The sequence below is a fragment of the Pipistrellus kuhlii genome, unplaced genomic scaffold (genome assembly GCF_014108245.1).
Source record: "Pipistrellus kuhlii isolate mPipKuh1 unplaced genomic scaffold, mPipKuh1.p scaffold_m20_p_2, whole genome shotgun sequence".
In the NCBI taxonomy this organism is placed as follows: Eukaryota; Metazoa; Chordata; class Mammalia; order Chiroptera; family Vespertilionidae; genus Pipistrellus; species Pipistrellus kuhlii.
In genome coordinates, this window is record NW_023425515.1 from 152,601,508 (window position 1) to 152,628,240 (window position 26,733).

The 26,733-nt window shown below is 38.7% G+C and overlaps 1 protein-coding gene across 1 annotated transcript in view; it reads right to left on the bottom strand.

Moving 5' to 3' along the window:
- Window positions 1–19,721, bottom strand: part of UBE2U (ubiquitin conjugating enzyme E2 U) — a 40,784-nt gene extending 21,063 nt beyond the window's left edge. The window contains exons 1-5 of the mRNA XM_036447694.1: window positions 19,656–19,721; window positions 17,984–18,065; window positions 15,797–15,889; window positions 11,277–11,374; window positions 4,175–4,295 (exon numbers count right to left, since the gene is read on the bottom strand). Coding sequence (XP_036303587.1) covers window positions 4,175–4,295; window positions 11,277–11,374; window positions 15,797–15,889; window positions 17,984–18,065; window positions 19,656–19,721 — 460 coding nt within the window. The remainder of the gene's footprint in view (window positions 1–4,174; window positions 4,296–11,276; window positions 11,375–15,796; window positions 15,890–17,983; window positions 18,066–19,655) is intronic.
- Window positions 19,722–26,733: the final 7,012 nt, after the last annotated feature.

Below are 26,733 nucleotides of genomic sequence, written 5' to 3' on the forward strand. Positions count from 1 at the left end.
GAAATAAAAGGCATCCAAATTGGAAAAGAAGAAGTAAAACTGTTCTTACTTGCAGATGACATGATAATGTACATAGAAAACCCTAAATACTCCATAAAAATTATTAGACTTAATAAATAAATTCGGCAATGTACCAGGATACAAAATTAACGCCAAGAAATCTATGGCATTTCTATACACCAATAATGAACTTACAGGAAGAGAGACTATATAAGCAATCCTATTTACCATCACACCAAAAAAATTAAGATACCTAGGAATAAACTTAACTATGGAGGTAAAAGACCTATATGCAGAAAACTACAGGACACTGAAAAAAGAGATAGAGGAAGACATAAACAGATGGAAGAACATACCATGTTCATGGGTTGGTAGAATCAACATCATCAAAATGTCCATATTACCCAAAGCAATCTATAGATTCAATGCACTTTCCATTAAAATACCAATGGCATATTTCACAGACCTAGAACAAATTCTCCAAAAATTCATCTGGAATAAAAAAAGACCCCCAATAACTACAGCAATCCTGAGAAAGAAGAAAAAAATAGGTGGTATCTCATACCAGATATCAACCTGTATTACAAAGCCACTGTTCTCAAAACTGCCTGGTACTAGCACGAGAATAGACATATAGATCAATGGAATACAATAGAGAACACGGAAATTGACCCAATTCACTATGCTCAATTAATATTTGACAAAGGAAGCATGAACATACAATGGAGTCAAGACAGTCTCTTCAATAAATGTTGTTAGGAAAATTGGACAGACACATGCAAAAAAAATGAAACTAGACCACCAACTTACACCATACACAAAAATAAACTAAAAATGAATCAAGAACTTAAACATACAACAGGAAACCATAAAAATACTAGAGGAATCTACAGGCAGTGAAATCTCAGACATATGCTGAAGCAGTTTCTTCACTGATATTGCTCCCAGGGCAGTGGAAACTAAAGAGAAAATAAACAAATGGGACTACATCAAAATAAAAAACTTTTTAAAAGCAAAAGAAACCATCAACAAAACAAGAAAGCCCATTATATGGGAGAACATATTTGACAATGATATCAACAATAAGGGTTTAATCTCCAACATTTACAGGGAACTCATACAACTTAACAAAAGGAAGATAAACAACCCAATCAAAAAATGGGCAACTGACCTAAACAGATACTTTCAAAAGAAGACACAAGGAAGGCCAACAGACATATGAAAACCTACTCAAAGTCACTAGTCGTTAGAGAGATGTAAATCAAAACAACAATGTAGTACCATCTCACACCTGTCAGAATGGCAATCATCAACAAATCAACAAACTAACAAATGCTAGTGAGGATATGCAGAAAAAGAAACCCTTATGCCCTGCTGGTGGGAATGCAGATTGGTGCAGCCACTATGGAGAACAGTATGGAATTTCCTCAAAATACTAAAAATGGAACTCCCATTTGGGCCAGTGATCCTACTTTCAGGAATATATCACAAGAAACTAGAAACATGAATCAGAAAGGATATATGCACGCCTATGTTCATAGCAGCACAATTCACCATAGCTAAGATTTGGAAACAGCCTAAGTGCCCATCAGCAGATGAGTGGATTAAAAACTATGGTACATCTACACAATGGAATACTGCACTGCAGTAAAAAAGGAGTTCTTACCATTTGTAACAACATGGATGGAGCTGGAGAGCATTATGCTAAGTGAAATAAGCCAGGCAGAGAAAGATAAATATCACATGATCTCACTCATTTATGGAACATAATGAACAACATAAATTGATGAACAAAATTAGATCCAGAGACAGAGAAACATTGATCAGAATGTCAAACCTCAGGGAAGGTAGGGGGTGATGGGGTAAGGGGTAAGTATTTATAGGCATGCATATAAGCCTAATCAATGGACACAGACAACAGGGGGGTAAGGGAATAAATGGGAGGGGGGGAGGGGGTAATGATGGAATAAGGACACATACGTAATACCTTAATCAATAAAGAAATTAAAAAAAAAAGAATTAAAGGATCAATAATCCCACATCTAAGCATCTGGACATTTAAATGAAAGAATAGGAGAAATAAATTATAAAAGAAATTACATAAGAAAAATATCCAAAACTAAAGGATTAAAGTTTTAAAAATCAGATTTAAACCACCTATCAAATGATCTACATGAGTATAAGGAGAAAAAAACAAAACAAAACACACACGCAAAAAAACTACATCGAGAAACATTATCAAGAAATTTCTGATCAATGGGAATAAGGAGAAGATTTTAAAGCTTCCAGGAAGAAAATCTATCACATGTGAGCAACTGGACATCTGAAGGAAATCAGGCTTCTCAAGAGCAACAATGGCAACAAGAAGCACAGGGTCTTTACAATTGAGAGAAAATTGTTTCCAAACCTGCCAAAGTATCGTCTGTTTTGTTGCTCACTGGCTGGGTGACTTGGCAATTTGGACAGCTTTTCTGTGTGATTTGATGGCAAAGTTGAAAAGTGAAAAGGGGCAAAGGCTGATGCCTACCAGACAGGAGGACAAAAGGAAAGGCCAATTTTTGTTTAATTTTCTTCTTATCCTTTCTCTCTGCAGGGCAAACACAAAATCTGTTGCACAGAATTATCTGTTGTAGAAAATGCTTTAAAACCAGATTTTACATTTCCATGTACCAGAATATGGACATAGCTTTGTGACAGAATCTTCCTTTATAATGATAGTCCTGCAGGGCTCAGCGGAAGGTTAAGTGATATGCATCCTTCCTGCATTCATTCATTCAATAAATGATTACTGAGTGCAGAGGCTACAGCAGTGGATGCTACAGCATTCTGGCGGATTACAAATGTGATCAGGGTGAAACAATATGACTCCTCTGTGTACAAACAAGCCTCAAAACTGTCAGGGGATGTTTGAAGAATCTCAAGGCAATCATGACCATAAGAGATGCCTGATCCAAACGGATTCATTTGCATCAGACCCAGAAGCCCTGTGGAGAAACATTTGAACTTAGTTCCAATTGTACAGATCTAGCGAATGGACTAGCAGGTTCTAGAAGGGGACTGGGAAAAGAGAGAATGGGCATCTGAGAGAGAAAACACATGGGAGAGAAGTAAGAACAGCAGAATGGGTTGGAACAGCAAGGCCTGCTGACTAAAGAGGTGGCGATGCAGGCTACCATGCCAGGTTGTGCACTGCAGGAAGAGGAGGGGCAGGATGGAAAGGAAATAACCATGTCACTTGGGGCCCGACCCTCCCTTGTGGCAAACCCTTCTCGGCATAGGAGCCAACAGCGTTGTTCTGCTAACAGCAAAGAGAAACAGGAGCCACGAAGGTGATGGGGTCAGGAGTCATATAGAGGTTACCAGCAGAATGAGAGTGAGCAAACCAAGGATATCAGATAAACATTAGTCAAGAAAGAGAAAGACTGAAGAGCCTCAAATACCATTTCCACATAGTCACTTAGAAGGAATACCTGGAGGGGGGAGGGAGCAGGGGATTGATGTACTGTCAGAACAAAACATAAACAAAACAAACAAATAAGAAAAGCCGAGCATTTTGCTAATCAAGAGGAAGGGAATCCCTAATCAGTATTATCTGGGGTGCTGCCGGTAAAATCTAGGAAATATCCATTATAGGTCAAAGAGTTAAAACTAGATGTCATAGCTTTATGATGGGTAGGCTAGTTTTAAGAGGCACCGTCCCTCCATACGACCATCACATTTAAAGACACTAAGCTGATAATCATTGATAATCTTTTAAAAAGATCACATAATTGCCGAAACCGATTTGGGTCAGTGGATAGAGCAACGGCCTGCAGACTGAAGGGTCCCGGGTTTGATTCCAGTCAAGAGCATGTGCCTTGGTTATGGGCACATTCCCAGTGGGAGGTGTGCAAGAGGCAGCTGATCGATGTTTCTCTCTCATCGATGTTTCTAACTCTCTGTCCCTCTCTCTTCCTTTCTGTAAAAAAATCAATAAAATATATTTAAAAAAATAAATAAAAAGATCACATAATTGGATTGACAGAGAGGTACAGTAGGAGAGATCTTAGTATAATTTCATTACTAAAAATGAATAGAAGAAAATATTCTTTTCTATAACAGCTATTTGCTAGATCACTTATCTATTATAAATATATAATTAATAACTGGCAAATGATAAGTAGGCATTTCTTACATAGTAATGTGTCACGGTAAATTTTTTGAATTATTAATTTGTACATAGATTCACTTTCAGTCAGTATTTGGGCTGCTTCCAAATTCACTGGTTTTTCTAGCACTGGATTAGAAAGCATAACCTATAAGAAAATAGAAGGGACATAGTTTTTTTAAAGAAAAATTTTTTTCAAAGCAAAAAGAGCAACCAATACATACAACATTCAAGAAGTATTTATTAAATGCCTACAATATATCTATCCAAAGATGAAACAAACACAAGTAGACAGGGTCCCTACTCTCAAAAAACTCTTGTTCTTGTCTTCTTTGTTAATTTTATTTTTCAATTACAGTTGACATTTAATGAAAGCATATCATTGGGTAAGGATTAAAAAAGAAAGAAAAAGAAACTACTATAGATACCAAATTAATCATTTGATGGTGTAGTCTTTCCCAAAGTGTGGTACGTATACCCCCAGGGGTACAGAAAAGTTTGGTGGGGGTACGTGTTGCACTGGAGTTTGGTGGGGATATGCACTGCACCGTGCTTAGCTGCGCCTAATTCTATGTCCTCATGAGTACGAGAGGTACTCAGTGTTACGAAAATTATAGAAGGGGTACACATATGTCAAAAATTTGGGAAACACTGATAGAGGAATAATGAAATGAACATAAGCCTTAATACGTAATTCTGTTTAATTTGTTGTCCACACATACTCTCATGTGTAAATGTAAAGTTTTATTTTTTTCATTTTTAAATATATTTTTATTGTTGCTAATATTATAGATATATTCCCATTTTAAATTTTTATTTTTTAATGGAAATGTTTTAATATTTTCTAATGTTTAGTTCCCTTTATACATAAATCCAATTTAAATTTATGTGATAGGAAGGACTAAGTTATAGGAAGTAACTTGTGACTTGTTTTGATCCTAATGTTTGGCTCATGAATGTACAGTATAAAACCAAGATCAAATTCAATAAATGGTACTAGGAAAGAGAGAAGCATTGATGTGAGGGAGAAACATCCATCTGTTGCTTCCTGTATCACCTCAACCAGGGATTGAACCAGCAACCTAGGTATGTGCCCTGAATAGGAATTGAACCTGAAATTCCACAAGGTATCATGCAGGTCTTTACTTGGACCCTTATATCTCAAAGGCAGCAAAGGCATGAAAAATCCTTCTTTTGCCCAGCCAGTGTGGCTCAATTGGTTGAGCACCAATCCATAAATCAAGAGGGCACTGGTTTGATTCCCAATAGGGGCATGTGCCCAGATCCAGGCTCAGTTCCCTGTGGGGAGCATGCAGGAGGCAACTAATCAATGTTTTTCTCTCATTGATGTTTCTATTTCTCTATCACTCACTCTTCCTCTCTCTCTAAAAATTAGTAAACACATATTTCTAAAAAACTGTACTCATGCTTGAAATTTCTCTGCTGTCCCTTTCTGCCACATCCCTCCTCCTCCTCCTCCTCCTCCTCCTCCTCCTCCTCCTCCTCCTCCTCCTCCTTCTCTTCCTCCTCCTTCTTCTTCCTCTTCTTCTTCTTCTTCTCCTTCTTCTTCTTCTTCTTCTTCTTCTTCTTCTTCTTCTTCTTCTTCTTCTTCTTCTTCTATATTCCTATGAGTGATTCTTCTGCCTTCCTCTTCTATCATTAAGGGTTCACGTGATTACTTTGGGGCCCCCTGCATCATTCAGGATAACCTTCTGATTTCAAGGTCAGTTGATTAGTAACTTTTAATCCATCTGAAAAGTCATTTCACAGCAATACCTAGATTGTTTGAATAACCAGAGAATGGGAGACTAATGGGATTCCTTTAAAATTCTGCCTATTCTATATAAAAAAAAAAAGCCTAATATGCTAAGTGTCCAATCATTCATTCAACTAATCAAAGTGTAATATGCTGCTGATATGCTAAGGCCTCTCAACCACTTGCTATTATGTGCACTGACCACTAGGGGGCTACACCCCAACCAGTAGGTTAGCTTGCTCCTGGAGTCTGGCCAATCAGGACTTAGCAAGACAGGCCAGACATGCCCTGGAGCTCTCCTGCGGTCCCTCCCAGGCTGGCCAAACTCCTATGTCCCTCTTTGGTCCTGATTATGCACCAGTGGGATCCCATGGCCTGGCCTGCACCCTCTTACAATCTGGGATGCCTTGGGGGATGTCAGAGAGCCAGTTTTGGCTCCATCCCGTAGGCCAGGCTGAGGGACCCCACTGGTGCTCAAATTCATGCACCAGGCCTCTAGTGTTAATATATTCACATCTGGACCAGTAGTAACCAAAATTTAATAGTTCTGCTAAACCATGATTGTTTTACCTGTTACCTCAAAGTTAATATTAGCATAAATTGCAAATACTTATTCAATAGGTTAGTATTTAGAATATTATAACATGAAAACTATTTAATACAATGTAGCCAAAATATATAACTAACAGAATATATAACTAACAGATCAAAGTGGGTAATTGTAACTCAAGAGTCATGGAAATGATGGCAATCTTTCACTAATGAAAGCAATAACTTGACATCTGATATTTCAAAAGCAGTAAGAATTTTCTGCTATTTGAGTATTCCTTTTTGGATAACACATTTGAACTACATTTCCAAAAATATTATAATTGCTTAAATCAGGATTCACTGTGGATTGCACTATACCTTTCAAAGTGGGTGGGAAGCAGATGAAACTTATCTACCGGAGCAAGCTTTAGGCCTTTGACTGGAAAGATAATTTTACTCAGAGAGGAACATCTGGTAAAGTTTATTCAATAGTCTTCACATTGACACTGCGCCTAAGACCTTTTCACATAATGTGTACACATGCTACTAAGTCTACTTAATGATTTTTAAGAACTGGAATATAAGGAGTATATTAAAATGCATAAATCAGAAACCCTGCTAGACTGGCAAAAAATAAAAATCCAACTTTTAAATTAGCCATGTGAAGGTATAAAATAACAGACAAAGCTCTGCAGAGGATAAGTTCGAAGATCTGAAGCATCAGTAAACAACTTCACCAGTAAGCACATTTTTTAATATCCAATTAATTAAAGCCCAGAAATTAATTCATTCTGTGGATGGGTGTTGGTAACTAACTTTGTGCTATATATGGAAGTATAAAAAAAATAGGATTATAAAAATTCAGGAGATGATAAGTATATTGGGGTATTAAAATATTTCAAGTAGCACTCTCCCTCCCCTTTTTTTAAATTAGGTTTTCTATTGAATTTTTTTAGAAGAGAGGAAGAGGGATAGAGAGATGGAAACATTGATGATTGATGGGATGCCTCCTGCATGCACCCTACTAGGGATTGAGCCCACAACCCGGACATGTGCTCTGACTGGGAACTGAACTAGTGACCTCTTGGTTCCTGGGTCGACGCTTAACCACCAGCCAGGCAAGTATCACTAGTCACACCAGCCAGGCAAGTATCACTCCTTTGAATAACAATGTGATAATTTTAAATGTCTCACCTATTATTCAAAGGAAAATAATCGTAAATTATGGCCTATACTTATACTGTTCATTACAGTAGTCTCTAGTCACACGTGACAATTTGAACTACTTAAATAAAACAAAAAACTCAGTTCCTCATGACACTAGCCACTTTGCAAGTGGTCAGTAACCACATGTGACTAGTGGCTACTGTATTGGACAGCACGAATCATGGACATCTCCATCCATACAGAAAGTTCTATTGGGCCATGCTGACCTTGAAAGGACTATTAAATAGCTATCAAAATATTAGCTGTGGTAATATGGAAGTTACTTGAGATAAAATGTTAAATGAAAAGGAAATAGGCTATATAACTAATACATGTATGTCATTATTGCAACCATGTAAAAATTCAGGTTCCTTCCTTCCTTCATGTTACTTAGTACCTACTAAATGTCAGCATTGCCCTAGATCTTGGGGTGCGGTGGAGAGGGGGGGGGGGCAGTCAAAGATGAATGAGACCTGTTCCCTGACCTTGAGGAGCTTGTAGTCCAATAAAGGAAGGCAGATAAGGAAATAGTATGTGAATTACAGCATCGTAGAGATCTGATAGAAACTTGCTAGGGACAAAGGAAGTCCCTCAAAATCCAAAGCCATCAATTCCACCAAGGAAAGGGAATCAAGGAAGACATTCCAGAGGAGCACTTACTTGACTTGACTTCATAATATGAGCAGTTGCTAGCCAGACAGACTGAGAAAGAGGAGAAAATGGGTTGTCAGTCAGATAGAGAACAGGCCTGAGCACTTTTTAAGGTCCAACTTAAGTTTGTGACTTTTGAGTTTAGAACTCCAAATGCTTCTAAGTCTGAACGGAACCAAGCACTGGGAGTGAAGGAAGGCATGAAGATGTAATAGGAGTGGGATGGCCCAGTATTTTAAGGCCCAGGTGTGAGGAGAAGTAAATCATTTGTCAGGCAACAGAACTGGGCTTAACCCTTAGTGAATGTGAAACCGAAAGACTTTAAATAGAAAAATAGGAGAAAAGATCAGAAGAAAATACTAATAAGAGTAGAATTAGGGTTTTTCTTTATGATTATCAGCAATTTTCCTTTCCTTCCCACCATCTTAAAAACTTTTGCAACATAGGCATATTTGTTTTATAAATCTGTTTGGAAAAAACAAAACAAAACAACTTCTTCACCTACTGGCTTCCTATGACCTATTTCCATGACAACACTTGTCACTTTGCATTAATGCTTAAAAGTAAGGACAATCGTAAAATTAACTAGCTTTTAATGAGTTATTTTCTTAGACCACACACGGTTCCATGTATTTTACATGTATTAATTAATTTATTAAATCTATGAGGTAGCTACTACCCTGTTTCCCCAAAAATAAGACAGTATCTTATATTAATTTTTGCTCCCAAAGATGCACGAGGTCTTATTTTCAAGGGATGTCTTATTTTTCCATGAAGAAGAATACGGTACATATTTATTGTTAAATGAAAATAAAGGAAATTTATTACCTGTATACGGTATGGTAGTACGGTAGTTGTCAACACAAACCAGACAAACTGTGAATCCTACATTATCAAAAATTTACTCATTTATTTAATGACAATCATGTCATCGTCTTCTGGAACATCATCATAACAATCTAATTCCTGAATTTCCTGGTGAATTTCTTGTGACTCCATTTCTTTCAGAATCAGTGGACCAAATCTCTCATGTTTAGCCTAGGGGGGCCTTATTTTCGGGGGATGCCTTATATTTCACTCAGAAGGAAACCTGTAAGCAGGTCTTATTTTCGGAGGATGTCTTATTTTCAGGGAAACATGGTAACAGATCCATTTTACTTATGAAGAAATTGATATATTCGGAAGTGAAGAAACTTGTCCAATAGTACAAATGAGTATGTGGCAAAAATCTAATCTCAGAGCCCCAAATTTACCTTGTATTACATTACTCAGCAATTCAGAATTTTCACCATTTCATTCTAGTTTGCCCTCCCTCATTCCATTTCGGGACCATTCGGTTTTCTATTCTGAAGGCAGATCCTAGTTTGAAGAGGTAGAAAGGAATATGACCCAGTTTTAATAAAATTCAAAATATCAACCTCAGTTATCTGCATATCATGCTCATTCACTTCCTGAAAGTTTTTGCTCAAATGTCTCCCAGAACATGGCTAGCATACATGGATGTTCAATATACATTTCTAAGGTGAATGAATGAATGAATGAGTGAATGAATGAATAAATGAATGAAAAATAGAATCTTTAAAAAGATTAAATTTTACTTGGTATATAAAGATGACTAGACAGAAAACTATTATTTTGTTTCATTTTAAAAAATAAGAAATGGGAGAAATAAAATTTTTATTATAATCCTACAACTGAGAAGATTCAATTATGCCATACTACTTTATTCTCCAAGTATTTCAGATAATCAAATTCCAGATACAAATGATGAGCTGGATAAAAGTAGTCAAAGCAAATGACATTGTAGGCTTTTACTTTGGCATGGATGAGAAAGGAGGCTCCCTGAGGGTCAAGAATAACACCACGCCAAGGCATGCTGCTAAGGACCATGGATCCAAGAAGTAAAGGCAGCATGCTAGAAACAGGCTTCTTACGGAGGGGAGAAGAAAATCCCTGCTTTAATTGTTCACTGGATGAACAAGCGCAACAGAATTAGACTCATAGACACAGAGGACATTTTGGTGGCTGCCAGATGGGAGGGGGCTGGGGGCTGAGTGGAAAAGATGAAGGGATGAAGAAATACAAATTTGTTGTTACAGAGTACTCATGGGGAAATAAAGTACAGCATAGGGAATATAGTCAATAATATCCTAACAACTACTTATGGCGTCAGAGAGCTAACATTTATCAGATGATCACTTGGTAAGTTTTATAATGTCTAATCACGGGCATATGTACACCTAAAACTAATGTAATATTGTATGCCAACTGTAATTGAACAATAAGAAATATATATATATTTTTTTTTAAAGAAAGCATAGCCGAAGCCGGTTTGGCTCAGTGGATAGAGTGTTGGCCTGTGGACTGAAGGGTCCCAGGTTCGATTCCGGTCTAGGGCATGTACCTTGGTTGCAGGCACATCTCCAGTAGGGGGTGTGCAAGAGGCAGCTGATCGATGTTTCTCTCTCATCGATGTTTCTAACTCTCTGTTCCTCTCTGTTCCTCTCTGTAAAAAATCAATAATATATATATTTAAAAAAAAAAAAGAAGCATATAAAAGAGCAACTGGCTAGCACTGTCAGAAACAAAAGGTAAAACTGAGCACTTTAAGTTTTGGTCACTCGATTCACTTCTCTGAAGAAGGCAGGTTCATGAATGAGAAAATATCTAAAGGCTTTCAATACTATGAAGTAAAATTAGGAACTGAAAGAAAACTTAAGGCTATATTTCTAGAATTAAAACCATCCATGCAGTTCTTTACTTCTTGTATAAAATATGTATTCTTTGGTTGTCAATTTAAAATAATAGTCATTATAATTTAACTCCCGTTTTTATAGTTTTGATATAGAAATGTTATTGATTTAACTAAGCTTACTTGAGTCTTTCAAACATTTAAATATACATTACATGTTTTATTTCTTATATTTTGAATAACTGAGATCATTAAAAGAACTAAAGAGGGCATATATGTTAATCTCTTCTTACCTGGAGGGTGAGTAAGATGCTGCTCAATGTATAGCTTGCTTTCCACTTACGAGGGTTGTCCAAAAAATCTATACAGGGTTGACCAGTATTTTGGTCTACTGTATAAAAATAATACATTAATAGTGATATATATATAATAAAATTATTATTTAAAGATTATAAACCCAATATCTGATAGGCAAAGTTAGAAAGCAAATGATAAAGCAGAAAAATTATGTGCAATGGATATGCCAGTTAATACAGTATAACTATTAAAAGCATGGACTTTCAGCCCTGGCTAGTGTTGCTCAGTTGGGCTTTTTTCAGTGCACTAGAAATTTGCTGTTTCAATTCCTGGTCAAGGCACATGCCAGGGTTGTGGGCTCAGCCAGGTAGGAGTGTGTAGGAGGCAGCCAATTACTGTTTCCCTCTCACATAAAGGCCCCCCCCCCCTCTCTTTCTCTCTCCTCTCAAAACCCAACAAAAGCTTATCCTCAAATGAGGACTCAAAAAAAAAAAAAAAAGAATCTAGTATGTATTAAAACTGTTGTATGTTAAAAGTTAAATTATGATTCAATGGTGAAAGAAAACGTAAAAAATGGTATAAAATGTGTTGTTGCAAAATACTCATTGTCCTTTAAGATCTACTCTTCCTCTCTTCCATTTCCTCTCTGCAATAAGACTATACATGCCCCAATTTCCATTACCCTACACTGTTTAGATGAATACCTGATTGCTCAGACTATTTTCTCCTGCCTCCCCTCTAGCAAGAAGTCCTATGACTAAGTTTTAATCATGGGATATCAACAGAAGTAAAGTATATAACTTCTGGATCATATTTTCTTAAGGAAATTGTTTTGCTTTCTCTTTCCCCCTCTCCAATGGCTGGAAATGGTGATAACCAGTAAATGCTTTAGATCCAGAAACAGAAGTCATAGATTGAGGATGGCAAAATCTCCCTGTCAACTGTGTTCTATTATGTGTTGATTGGAAAGATATACGGAAGCTTGGCCTCTACACTGATATAGTTAATTAACTCAACCTATATTTTTTTAAAAAAAAGAATATAATTAAATATGCAAAACAAAACTATGGAATAACCCGAAGAAATTTAAAATAATTTGATTGTGTTTTGAAAAGAACTTCTAAACTTAAAGATAACTGTAAAAAATATCAAAAGACAAGACTAATAAATATGATCATATAAAAAAAATTCCAGATATAAAAAAAACCCAGCACCAATAAAATTTAAAAATGACAAATGGAGAAAAATATTTGCAACATCTACAACAATGTGATAACATTTTAAATAAGCCAGACAATTCAATAAATCAAAAGCACAATAAAGAGATCTGAATGTTAAAAAATGTTAAACTAAAAAATATTCAAAAGAAGTGCATATTAAAATCACAGATTCTTATTAAATTGTCAAAAAAATATTTCTCCAAAGCTACAATGTCCAGAATTGGAGAGTGGTAAATATGAACTTTATATGTGCTTCCTGGTGGGATTACAAATAACATCAGTGAAAAGCAACTAGGTTGTATGTATCTAAAGACTTAGAACTGGAAACACAGTTTTTGGTGGATGGGGGCTAATAACATTCCTCACCTCCAAGGTCTGTATATAATAAATAGAGTGTTAAAAGATGCAAGTGGAAAGTATCAACTTCATGATACTGAAATGGAGAATGCTGATCAATGCTTTAGTCAAGTTCCACAGAAGCACATCCTGATTTGTACTTAACCCCTCAAAGGGAGGCCTGCCTAGGTTTCCTGCCTGAAGAAACAGATACTGTACCCATTCTAAGGTCCGGCTTATTGGAAGGGAAGTTTTGAGAAAGTGCTGAGCCACACATGCTCAAATCTATCTCAGATCTCCCCAATTAGATAAGTCATTCCTCCTCTTGGGAGGGGTAAGGGAGAGAAAGAACAACCACAAGTTTTCCCATATTTCCTCCTCTTCTTCATTAATACATAAAAACACAACAGAATTTTGTGTATTCATTTTGTATGCTGCAAATTTGTTTATTAGTTCCAACAGTTTCTGAGAGGGGCCTTTATTAATATATATTTTTAATATAAACAATATCAGACCATGTGTAAATGACAGTTTTACTTCTTCCTTTTCAATGTGGATGTCTTTTATTTCTTTTTCTCATATAATTGCTTTGGCTAAACTTTTAATACTATGTTGTATAAAAGTAGTGAAAGTGGGTATCTTTGTCTTGCTCTGAAATTTACTTTGTGTATTTCAATGTAATTTTCCAACCACATTATTGATTTTAAAATTAAAACCTATTTTTAAAAAATAAAACTAAATTTATGATACAGAATTAATTGTGTACATTTGCCATTATTTGCTTAAAATAAACACTGAGAGGACTGGAATTACTGAATTAAATACACTGGGAAGAGATGTTTCTTATATGACCTTGTCCACATATTCCATTCCACAGAGTAGATCTTCTTTGTTCTGTTTAAGAGCAATACATGGAAAGCTTTATAATATTTCACTTAAAAAATGTTCTATATTAATGAATATTGGAATTATTCCTATTTTTCTATTGTTATTGGGAACAAACATCTTTTTAAACAGTCTCTTGCACACTTGTGCTAGTATTTCAATGCAATAATTTATAAAAATATCTAGAGGCCTGGTGCACAAAATTGGTGTGCAGGGAGGAGGGGTGTCCCTCAGCCAGCCTGCACCCTTTTCAATCTGGGACATCCCTCTCACAATACTGGCTCCCAACTGCCCGCCTGCCTGCCTTCCTGATTGCCCCTAATCGCTTCTGATCACCAGCCTGATCACCCCCTAACCACTCCCCTGCCAGCCTATTTGCCACCAACTTTCCTCCTCTGCCAGCCTGGTCACCCCTAATTGTCTTCCCCTGCAGGCTTGATTGCCCCCAACTGCCCTCCCTTGAAGATCTGGTCCCTCCTAATTGCCCTCCCCTGCTGGCCATCTTGTAGTGGCCATCTTGTGTCCACATAGGGGCAGGATCTTTGACCACATGGGGGCAGCCATCTTGTGTGGTCTAGTGATGGTCAATCTACATATTACTCTTTTATTAGATAGGATAGAGGCCTGAGTACTGGTGGGGGCCAGCTGGTTTGCCCTGAAGGGTGTCCCAGATCAGGGTGGGGGTTCCCTTGGGGCATAGGGTGGCCTGAGCGAGAGGCCTGTGGTGGTTTGTAGGCTGGCCATGCCCCCCAATTACCCAAGAGGAGGCCCTGGTATCTGGGATTTATTTATCTTCTCTAATTAAAACTTTGTAGCCTTGAGTGGAGCCAAGCCTCCTGTTTGCTCCATGGCTGCAGCCATTTTTGTTGGGATTTATTTATCTTCTATAATTGAAACTTTGTATCCTTGAATGGAGCCCAAGGCAGGCCAGGGCTGTGAAGCTTGGCTTCCTCCATTGCCGGGGAAACCCAAGCCTCCTGCTCGCTCCATAGCTGCAGCCATCTTGGTTGGGTTAATTTGCTTACTCGCTCTTGATTGGCTGGCTGGTGTGGCTTGTGGGTGTAGTGGAGTGATGGCTAATTTGCATTTTATCTTTTATTAGATAGGATTAGAAACTGTCAAATTGCTTCCTCAAAAGGACACCTGAAGGGCATCATATCAGAGGACACATATTTGCCCACATTTACTAAAATTGTTATTTTAATAGTCTATAAACATAAATAATGAATCACAATTTTATGCATTTTATATGCAGTTTTTATATGCATTTATTCTTACTAGTGAGATGGAACAGATTTTTACATTTTTTGCAATATTTCCTCTAGCAAGTGTTTGTTTATAGTTTTTGCCCATTTTCCTATTGCTTTATGTTTTTTCTTGATTTACATGTATTCTTTATGTTACAGATATTCTATTTTATGTGTTGCAAATATTTTCCCTCACTTTGAAAATCAATATATCTTGTCTCTGTTTATAATGTCATTGGCTGTAGTTTTAAAAAGTTTGTGTGGTTTAGTGTGTCATGCTTTTTCCATGCTTTTGTTCCTATCACATTTAGAAAGGCCTTCTTCACCAGGTACACAAAAAGTTCTATTAAATTTCCTTCTTTTTAGTATTTAAAATTTTTAGGTTTTTTTAAAACAATCAGAAGTAGCAATCTAATGTAATTTTATCTAAAATGTTAATTTATCAGTGTATCATATTTTATAACAAAATTAGCCCAACTAAAATACTGAACAATGTAGACATTAAAAATGATCTTTTGAAGAATGTTCAATAATGCAGCCATAAGCTTATGTAATATTAAGTGGAAAAAATGGTTGTAAAACTTGATATCTAATACCTCAACTATGTGAAAAAATATATAGAGAAAAGGAAATAGATTGAATTAAATGTTGAGAGTAATATCTCTTTGAATTAGGATTCAAAGTGATATTTTTTCTTTTTATGTTTTCTCCAATAAACATGTTTACTTTTATAATCATAACATAGTTGTTATTATATTAAAAAGAAACATTATTAAATACTAATACAGAACAAAGTTCCTGATGATAAAAATCTCATTTTGTCCTTACCATTTGGATGAAAAGGAATGGTTTTAAATTTCACAACTGGAGGGGCGAGATTATATTCTGGTGTAAAAGTTATTGTCAGTCGGAGTAATATTCCTAGAATATAAAAATAAATATTTTTACTAAGGTACTGGTTAACTCTAACCTGATTAACCTGATTAACAATAAAGTTTCTTATTATAGTTTAGCCGCCCAAGTTCCCTTGAGTTTTATTCTTAAGTAAATTGGATCATAGGGTGCATAGACTCCTCAAAATTTAATCCCACTATTTTATCAGCCTGTTTTCTATCCACTAACTCTGTCCCCCTAAAACTTGTCTCATTCACTGTGTATCTCATATTGACTAAACTCACTGTTTCAGATCCTGGTGCACCTTCTCTTTTTATTCTGCCTGAATAAATCTGTTTATTCTGCCTGAATTTCTTCCCCTCCACTCCTTCTAAACCTGGGAAACTCTTATGCATTCTTCTTTTTTTTAAATTGATTTTAGAGAGAGGAAGGGAAAATGAGAGTATGTGTGAGAGAGAAGCATTGATGTGAAAGAGAAACATCAATCAGTTGCATCCAGCCTTGTTGCATCCAGTTACATGTGCCTTGACTGGAGATGGATCCATTGATTTTTAGACAGTGGAAAGGAGGGGAGAGGGGTAAAAGAAAGAAAGAGAAACATGGATGTGAGAGAGACAATCAATTGGTTGCCTCCTCTTGTACCATGACTAGGGCCAGGGATTGAATCTGCAATTGAGATATGTGCCCTTGATTGGGAATTGAACTGAAGAAACTTTGGTCCGATGCTCTAATAATTGAGAAAACTGGCCAGGGCAGAAAGCCATTCTTAACTCTACAAGCAAAATTATCTAATGAATGCCTCTTTAGCATTATGTTTGAAATCCTAATAGCACATGTTGTATTTTAATTATCTACTTTACATATTGTTCTCCCCTATCTTACTCAGCAAATCTAAGTTTATTTATCCACAATTAAAAGAGTGCATGATAACTAAAGTTTATAATAGCCTGGTCTTCTTCAGACTTTGATATGTGGAAATTTTGGGAAGAATCATAGAAAATAAAAATGAGAAATAATTGTGGAATTTTGACGCCAAAAGGAATTTTGATACTATTTTCTGATTTCATGGAAGACTGTTAGAAGATATTTTCAACTTATGCTTTACTAGAGGCCCGGTGCACAAAATTTGTGCACAGGGGTGGGGAGGGGTGTCCCTCAGCCAAGCCTGTACCCTCTCCAATCTGGGACCTCTCAAAGGATGTCTGATTTTCCGTTTAGGCGTAGGGGTGTCAAACTCAATCAGAGAAGGGGCCAAAATCTAAAATCCAGCCTAAATTGCGGGCCGAATGGTTTACTGAACAGTCATAAACTGTCATTGTGATGGAAACGCAGTGGAGCGCAGTGATGACAGCGCGGTGCGGGCCACATTGCAAGGCCTGGCGGGACGGATTTGGCCCGCGAGCCTTGTGTTTGACACATGTGGTCTAGGGGATCGGGCCTAAACGGGCAGTTAGACATCCCTCTCACAATCCAGGACTGCTGGCTCCCAACTGCCCGCCTGCCTGCCTTCCTGATTGCCCCTAACCTTTTCTGCTTGCCAACCTGATCACCCCCTAACCACTCCCATGCCAGCCTGGTTGATGTCTAATTGCTCCCCTGCCAGCCTGTTTGCCCCCAACTTCCCTCCTCTGCCAGCCTAATCACTCCTAACTGCTCTCCCCTGCAGGGTTGATTATCTCCAACTACCCTCCTTGCAGGCCTGGTCCCTCTCAACTGCCCTCCCTTGCAGGTCTGTTGCCTCCCAACTGCCCTCCCCTGCTGGCCATCTTGTGGTGGCCATCTTGTGTCCACACAGGGGCAGGATCTTTGACCACATGGGGGAAGCCATATAGTGTGTTGGAGTGATGGTCAATCTGCATATTACTCTTTTATTAAATAGGATTATGCCTGTTTCTTAAACAATGTAGTAACATTAAGATTTGGCATAAAGAAAAATTCAAACCTTTCTATTTAGGTTGACAAATGGCAAAAATTAAGCCATGCAATGAAAAAATAACATGTGAATACTTTCAAAACTCTAGACAACTTATATAATGCAACCTTCTTTTGCACATAAAGAAGATGGACTAATAATGGCATAAAGGCTTTTTAAAAAGTAGATTGGTTTTTGAAAACACATACCTTGCCAAATTGTATCCTTTAGACCTTCAATTCTAGCTTCCCATGTCATCTGATCTTCACTTACAGGAAAGGCAACAATACCCTTTAATTAAAAAAGAAATCAAAGCAGTAAAAAAGATTAAATATTTATTGCAGCTTTGAAAATCAGTTATCAGGTTACAATGAATTCTAAAAACTTTACATTTTCTTTTCCTGATGAATTTATTTATATGCTGATTTGGGAAGATGTTATATTTTGTGTCATTACCTAGCTGTTAAGGTGGATTCCACACAATAATTAAAAAATAATACTACAAGAACAAACTGTGTCCAGTACTCACAAATGTAAACCTACTTTTGACCCACCCTGTATTTCAGAGAAAACTTATCAATTATGCTGGGAAAGACACCTAAATATACTCAATAAATATTTCTGAGCAACCACATAATTATTCAGTATGTTTGGTGCTACTCTGAATAAACACTGTAAGATATCTCTATTATCTACATTTTACCTAATAATAGACAAACATATAAATTGACCGTACATCTACTATGCCACCAGCCAATCAAGAGTGATATGCAAATTAACCAAAAAAGATGGCCGTTAATTTGCATACACAGGCACCGAGTGACTGGGGCAGGATGCTTGCATTCTGCGGCATCCCGGTCTCTCAGGGCCTTTGGGCAGCGTGGGAAGGCGGGGCTGGAGCAGAAAGAGGGAGCTGGGGGGGAGAGGAGGGCACCTGAGGGGAAAGGGGTTGGGCCGGAGTGGAAAGGAGCTACCAGCAGCCAGGGAAAGGAAAGCCCATTCTAGCACGAAACTTCTTGCATCGGGCTTCTAGTTATCTATAATTACATATCATTTCTCCTTCATGGAATTGTCCTTCCAACAGAGAACCACAAAGTTCAGGTAGAGTGGAAACAATATGAAAATAACTTCATTGGTGTCATTTGGAGCAAAGCCTTCCTCTGTCTTAAAATTATAAGGGAAAGGCATCTATGTGCTGTAACAAGTTAGCAAAAATTGCACCATACACAGGGAGTAGAACACAAGACCCCGAGCAAGAGATTGCTCAGTTGGTTAGAGCATCGGCCAGATACGCCAAGGTTGCTGGCTCGATCTCCTGTCAGGACCCATAAAAATGTACCAATGAATGTACAAATCAATAGAAGAACAAATCAGTCTCTCCCCCACCCCCTTCCTCTGAAATCAATAAACAAACATTTTTAAAAAGGAATCAACCAATGAATGCATCAATAAGTGAAACAACAAATCAGTGTTGCTTCCTCTCTCAAATCAATAAACAAAACAAAACATAAGAGCAATTCTGAAGCTAAAATATTTACTGAACCTTTTTGAGGTGTAGGTTTCTGATAGGTAAAACAAAACACTCCTTGTAGTATTGTGATTAATGAGAGCAACCTTTTACTTGCTAGTCACTTACGACATGATAGACCCTGCTATTCAGGGCTTAAGTCCTCATACCTTACTCAGCACAATGTGCTCAATATTGTTAACTAGTACCATCATTATGAAATAAATTGTGATAGTAAGATAGATTGGTTAAACAGCAGTACTGCAGTGGTGAATTCGTTTGAACTTTATTACTTTATGAGTAAACACAGATGAAGCTGCTTTATACAAGCTCTGCCCCAGGGAAACCCATCCCTCCGGGTCCCCAGCACTCACCTTATACTTGTTCTCTTCCAACTCCCTCAAGTCTCTTTGCAGCAAGTAGTAAGTCCGGCAGCACATGGTGAGGCAGCAGAGCCCGGCACTTGGCCCCAGGCTCCCAAGCTTTCCAAGGCAGGTGTATGAGATTGCGAGTCACCCTCCCACACTGGTTAACTGACGTCGGTCGAGTCACTTGCTTTCTAAAGCTGCAGAACGCCTTGTGCTCCCAAGATAAATGGCTTTTAAGGTGGGCATGTAACAGGGACTTCCTCTTCTCCTTTGACTCTTCCAAACTAAGACTCCCAACGGGCAAACCTGGGCACGCTCTTGAGCACCGTGCCTCACTATAGAGCCAGCCCACGGCCCGGCCTCCAGGCAAACTTGGACTAGCACCAGGGGCAAGCCCGGGTTGTTGGTGCGTGAAGTGGGCCTGAGAGGCATAAGCTTACGGCGGTGGTAGCCTGTTTTTTCTCTTCGCAGGTGCAACTGGGATCAGTTTAGCTGCTAGACGCTAATCGGTTGCCAGGCAATAGGCTCCTTAGGAAAAGTATGGAGAGGGAGGTGGGAGCTTGACCGCCTCTCATCCAATCAGCGACAGGACACAGAACACTATAACCCTCCTCCGGAGCCAATCGGCCAATCGTTTCGTTTCACCTGGAAAGGCCAATGAGATTCGTTGTCAAGGCCCCGCCCCCACCTCGCTGAGTTCATCCAGGTGGACTCTACCTACCTCATTAGTGTATAGGGTCCGGGTGAAGTCCTGAGGTGCAGCCCGTAGAAGCCCTCACTCAAATCCCTCTCCAAATTAATCCTTTCTCATTCTTTGACTATCAGAAACGATCAGGTAATAAGTGACCAGTAGGTACAGGTGTATTCATAACAATATCTTAACATATGGCAAGTTACCATTCTTAATCCGTTAGCATATACTATGTCCTCGAATCCTGCAGTTGCCCTACAAGAAGGCTCCAGAAACAGAGCACTACTAATAATTTCTCAGATTCCCATTTAAAATATATATATATCATTGATTTTTTTTTTTTACAGAGAGGAAGGGAGAAGGATAGAGAGTTAGAAACATCAATCAGCTGCCTCCTGCACACCACCTCCCATTGGGGATGTGCCTGCAACCAAGGTATATGCCCTTGACCCGAATCAAACCTTTCAGTTCGCAGGCCAATGCTCTATCCACTAAGCCAAACCAGTTAGGGCTCAGATCCCCATTTCTTGCCAAAGTTTTGGGTTGTATCCCAGCATATCTACGTTTTCATAGCCTACATAGCCCTGAAGAAGTTACTTAGCCTCCTGTACTTATGTTTTCTCATCTATTAATATGCAGCCTATACCTATCTCTCAGGATTATTATGAGGATTAAAAAAATAAGGCTGCCAAGCACTCAATCATTGCCAAGAGTAAGTGATAGTGTACACCAACACTTACCGCGTGCTGGGCACACTGTTCTAAACATTTAACAGGCATTAATTTGATTCTCAATCCTAATTTTTACAATAAGGGAAACTGAGGCACAGAGATGCCACATAATTTGCCTTAGGTCACACAGCTGGAATGCAGTAGAGCCAGGATGCAAACTCCCCAGGACATGTAGTTCCAGAGACCATGTTTTTAACCACTAGGCGGCCCTGCCACACAAAGACCTTAATTTGGAGCTATCTAACCTTCTTTAATAAGGTATTGCTGCTCTCAATAGTTTTCTTTGTGCATCGCTTGCTTTTTTTAAAAAAGTATTTTTGGTGTATTTATTTTTGGCTGCATTTCTACCTGCTAATTTTCAGAGTCCCCTTTCAACTAAAATACTAATATAAACCCAAGAAAGCTGGACAACTGCTGTATAAAATAGTGCCTGGCACAGAATAAAGGCCCAACTAAATGTGCATTATGTTTTGTCTTTTAGATTATAAATTTATTAACAAATCCGCCTGACTTCTGTAACTTATTAATATAATTAGAGCACTCTGTATGTGGTTCAAAAATATCAACTACTAAATATTTTGATATTAACTTTTATTACTTTTTGTAACTTCAAGGGGAGAGTAGATTAATTTAAGTCCTACTAGATGCCTTTTGGGGCTTTTCCTCACAGTCTTTTCCCCTAACAATAGGCCTAGAGCACTTGTGTCAAACACAAGGCCCGCGGGCCAAATCCGTCCCGCCAGGCCTTGCAATGTGGCCCGCACCGCGCTGTCATCACTGCACTCCGCTGCGTTTCCATCACAATGACAGTTTATGACTGTTCAGTAAACCATTCGGCCCGCGATTTAGGCTGGATTTTAGATTTTGGCCCCTTCTCTGATTGAGTTCGACACCCCTAGCCTAGAGGATTGAAAAGAGAAAGGTTGCATTGCATTTCTTATGGTAGGGAGCATTCTGAGATGACCTCTGTGATCTCCAGCCCTTGCATAATCTTCAGAACAAATGATGGGTTTGGGGTGAGCCTGACCTAATCAGATGAGCCTGAAATGAGACCGGGCTCTTCCTGAAGTCAGGAACTCACTAAAGTGTGAAAAGGATTTCATGTGAGGGGGATGCTCTGTTGCTCCCTTTGCAAATGAAGGGGGCCACATGGCAAGGTGGGTGGGCAGGTTCTTAGAGGTGAGAGTGGCGGCTGGCTGACAGCCAGCAGGAGAATCAGGGCCTCAGTGTTATAGCAATAAGCAACTGAATTCTGCCACAACCACGAGAGCTTGGCGGAGAACCTGAACTCCAGTTCAGAATACAACCTAGCCATCACCTACTGAGGCCTGGGCAGAACATTCAGTCATGCTGGATCCATATTGTTTTGAAATAGTAAGTTTGTGGCATTCTGTTAGTTAGCAATAACTACCTAATACAACTTCTGCCTAGAATGAGCAGCTACTGACCAAGACAAAACATGTGGCAAAAGGTCAATCACTTGCTGAAACCAGTTTTGCTCAGTGGTAGAGCGTCGGTCTGCGGACTGAAAGGTCCCAGGTTCGATTCCAGTCAAGAGCATGTACCTTGGTTGCGGGCACATCCCCAGTAGGGGGTGTGCAGGAAGCAGCTGATTGATGATTCTCTCTCATTGATGTTTCTAACTCTCTATTCCTCTCTCTTCCTCTCTGTAAAAAATCAATAAAATATATTTAAAAAAAAAAAAAAAGGTCAGTGATTTAGCATGAAAAGCAGTTGAATCCAGTTAGTTGAATCCAGTTAGTAGACATTAACATATGGCTTTACACGGGATTAGGGGACAGGTTCGCGGACAAGATAGGCAGGGCATCCTGGAAAATGAAATCTGAACTAAGGCTCATGGACAAATTTCCATTATCCTAGATGAGCAACTGAAAGTGTACTGGTTTAACATGGGTGAAGTTACGAAGGCCATCTCTCCAGTTCCCACCACCAAGCATACCCCTCCCCCGTCTTTCTTAAAAACAATCTTTCCCCTCAGGACTCGAACAGATGTTTTCATTTTACTTAAACTCCAAGACTGTTTTCCTCATCCACTAGGAATATGTACCAGTACAAAGTGTTAACCTCGTTTGGATTTGAACCCCCGTCCTCAAGAGCAAAAGAGGGCTGAGGATCGCCAAATGCCAGCTCAGCTGTGAGACGTGTTTTAAATCATATTTTGACGTATGTTACGCTGTTAACTAGAAAATGAAGTGCAGCACACATGCTTCTAGTAACTCCGGTTTCAAATCATATGATCCCTCCTTTGTCTTGAAGACCTTTTGATGTGTGTTCCCATATTGAGTTTCTCTGCTTTTAATAATCTTATGCTCCTTCCTCAATATAAATGTCAGGAAAAATTCTGAATGCTAATCTTCAAAGATCAAACAGGAAGAAAGAGGTGGGCAGCCTAGTTCAGTGACGTGAATTCCTGAAATTTCTCATTTAAAGTTTTTTTTTTTATTTTCTCTTATAAAAGCCTGGGCTCCAAGAAATGCTTCATTGCCCTTTGTGAAGTTGAAGTGTAGCCTCGCCCACCCCCAATTTCAGAATTGTGTAAATTACAAAATAATTTGGTCTCTCCCTGCAAGGTACCTGAGATTCAGGGGCCTGTGATCAGTGTTTACATGCATATTTGCGTCTACCTAACAGACAGGGCCTCTGAATCCATACACCCTGGCTTTTATTGCATCTTCTTGGCTTTGGCCATGGGGGACCAAGAGTCCAGGTTTGCCTGGGTGCTTTCCTGGGATAAAAGACTTTCGTTGTTAAAATTGGGATAGTCCCTGGCACACTGGCACAGTCCATCCCTCTAGCTTGAGCATCGAGGACCCTTTCAAGGTGGGAATTGTATAGATAATTTGGCAAAAGCTGCTTCTTTGTTTTTGGATCTTGATGCTTAAAGGAACCTAGTTTGTTCTCTATTGCAGGCTCTGGTTCCCATCCCCCATAATCAAGGTTCTGAAAAATAATGCTCAGAATTCCTTTAGGAGAGGATCTGAGGGATGAGAAAATGCAAAGCCTGCCTTGGTACTTTACATATTTTAGGAGAATCAGGTCTCCTTTCATTGCATTCCTCACTTGGGAACAAAAATCATTGAAATATATGCATTTGATAATTTCTAAGTACAACTGAGACCGTTAAGAGTGTGAGGTTCATCAGTTTATAATGTTCTTTATTATCCATAAATGAGTGAGGTCATGTGGTGTTTCTCTTTCATTGACTGGCTTATTTCACTCAGCATGACATTCTCCAATTCCATCCAGGTTGCTGCAAATGATGAGAATTCCCTTTTTTTTTATGGCAGCATAGTATTCCATTGTGTAGATATACCATAAACTGATGAACCAAAAGATAGATATAGAGACAGTAAAGCAACAAGCATACGTCAAATTACAGCGGGGAGTGTAGGGAGATCTGGGGGAGATAAGAGATCAACTAAAGTACTTGTATATATGCATATAAGTACAACCAATGGACACAAAACTCTGGGGAGGGTGGATATGTATGGGGGGGGCAATGGTAAAATATGTACACAGATAATAAATTAATAAAAAAATAAAATTTAAAAAAAAGAGTGTGAGAGTGTGGGAGGGGGAACTGCTTAAAAGGTATCATTATAATAGGCTTCCTTCACATATACCGGTTTAACTAACCCTCTTCTACTCAGTTTTCCTAAGGATAATTCCAGAATTTCAACACAGGAGAGGTGTTGAGGTGGCAATTGGTTTGGAGCACATATAAGGGATGACGTATGGTGTAGGGATGGGAGGCTCAGGGCAGTGATTTCAACCAGTGTGACACAAGAATTTTTAAAACATGGAATACCTCCTCTCTTCCCCTGATTGTCAAATTAAAAAATAACAACAGCCAACACAACAATAGGGATCCAGTGTGAATGAATCAAAATTATACTATTTATTTATTTATTTTTGGTGAGAGTGGAAAAAAATGTAAAATAATTTTTGGTGGGCGATAGAATTTTAGTAATTAGTTTATGTGTGCCATGAGATGAAAAAGGTTGAAAATCACTGGCTTAGGGATGTGTCTTGGAGGTGTTTATACTCAGTGTATGTTTGTTTATTAGGGGTGGTTGGAAGAAAGGTGATGAAATTGCTGAGGGAATATACACATGAAAAATAGAATATACTGTGCTCTAAATTTTTTTTTATCACAACAGAAAAGAATGTGTTCTTTTATAAAAATTATTTAAAATGCATTGAATAATAGCGATATTACCACGTTCTGAGCACTTGCTATGTGACAGATACTTTCTATATACTTATACATATTCTCAGCAAGACAAGTATTATAGAAAAATTATAAAATTGTAGCCCATTTTTTTTTAGAACGTTTTCAGGCCCTCTTGTCTGCAGGTTACATTAATTGAGCTCATGTATGTTAATTAGCTGCAGTTCTAAAGTAGATCCTTTTTCAGAGGATGAAATCACAGTTCAGGAACTTGTCTAAATTCACATGGTTACCAAGGGGTGAAGGAGAGATTTAAACTCAGGCATTCTGACATCAGAACCTTTTCTCTTAACCTCTATGCTACAGTTACATTATTTTTATGGGTAAAGAAATAGAGATTGCCTTACACAAGCTCATCAGCCCCTGTGCTGGAGCGGTTGAAAAGTACATGCTTCATGCTCCCATTCTTTGACCAGGTCCCTTGAAGGACAGAAGCCTAGGCATAGTGGTGTATGCTAAGGAATTTATAGGAGGTGTTACGGTAGCTTCTCTTTTAAGGTCCATCCTGGGGTGGTCCTGAGAAGATATAATCATTAGAAATCTCCCCAATAGTGATGACAACCTGGTTTGACAAGTATTGCTCTAGGGCAGGGATGGTTGAGAAATTTACACCCTGGTGCTATTTCTGACTGATGAGGTGGTTATTCAGAGCACTATGTTAAAAATCTTAAAGCCAAAATTGAGTTCAGTTGGAAAGCACCAGTTCATGATGTCTGCCCTCAATGCAAGAGGAAAGAAGGATATTGGTGCTTTGGGGTTGCTCTTCCAAGTCTGTCTGCTCGGGGTTTTTTTTTAGGTTGGGGAAAACAGCTAGAATTCTACATCCCTGCCCATAAATATAATGGTGCCATGCAGCACCACTCAGCAGGCTGAGACATCCCCATCCTACGGCTGGATTTGGCTTCAACATGTGTTGACTGAGCGATGTGAGAGCAGGAGACATAGCATGTCTGAGCAGAACTTTTATAAGTGATTGTGATTTGGTTCTGCCTCTTGCCCTTTCTCTGTGCCATGAGAACAGCTCTCCTTCAGAGACCTGGGTGCAGGCACAGCAGCAGGCCCACCTCTGCTGACTGACACGAGCAAGAAACAGAAATGTTTGCTCTGGCAAGGCTGAGGTTTCGGAGTGATTCCTGCAGCCAAGCTGACCGACACACTCTATTTCCAGAGTGAACCCTGGAAATACAATGAAGCTCTAAACTGCCATTTTACTTGAACATTGGTTTTAGTCTTATCAGGTGGACTCAGTCAACTACCTAGTCTATGCCACTGGGGAGTTGCAGCTCATTTCCAGAGATTTTAATGTGTATAGACTCAAAAGAAACCTCTCAGGGAATTGTATTAGCAGGGGCCCCTGGATAAGTGGAGCTAAGGTCCTCAGGTCCAAGGAGTGTAGGAGCATCTGTGGTA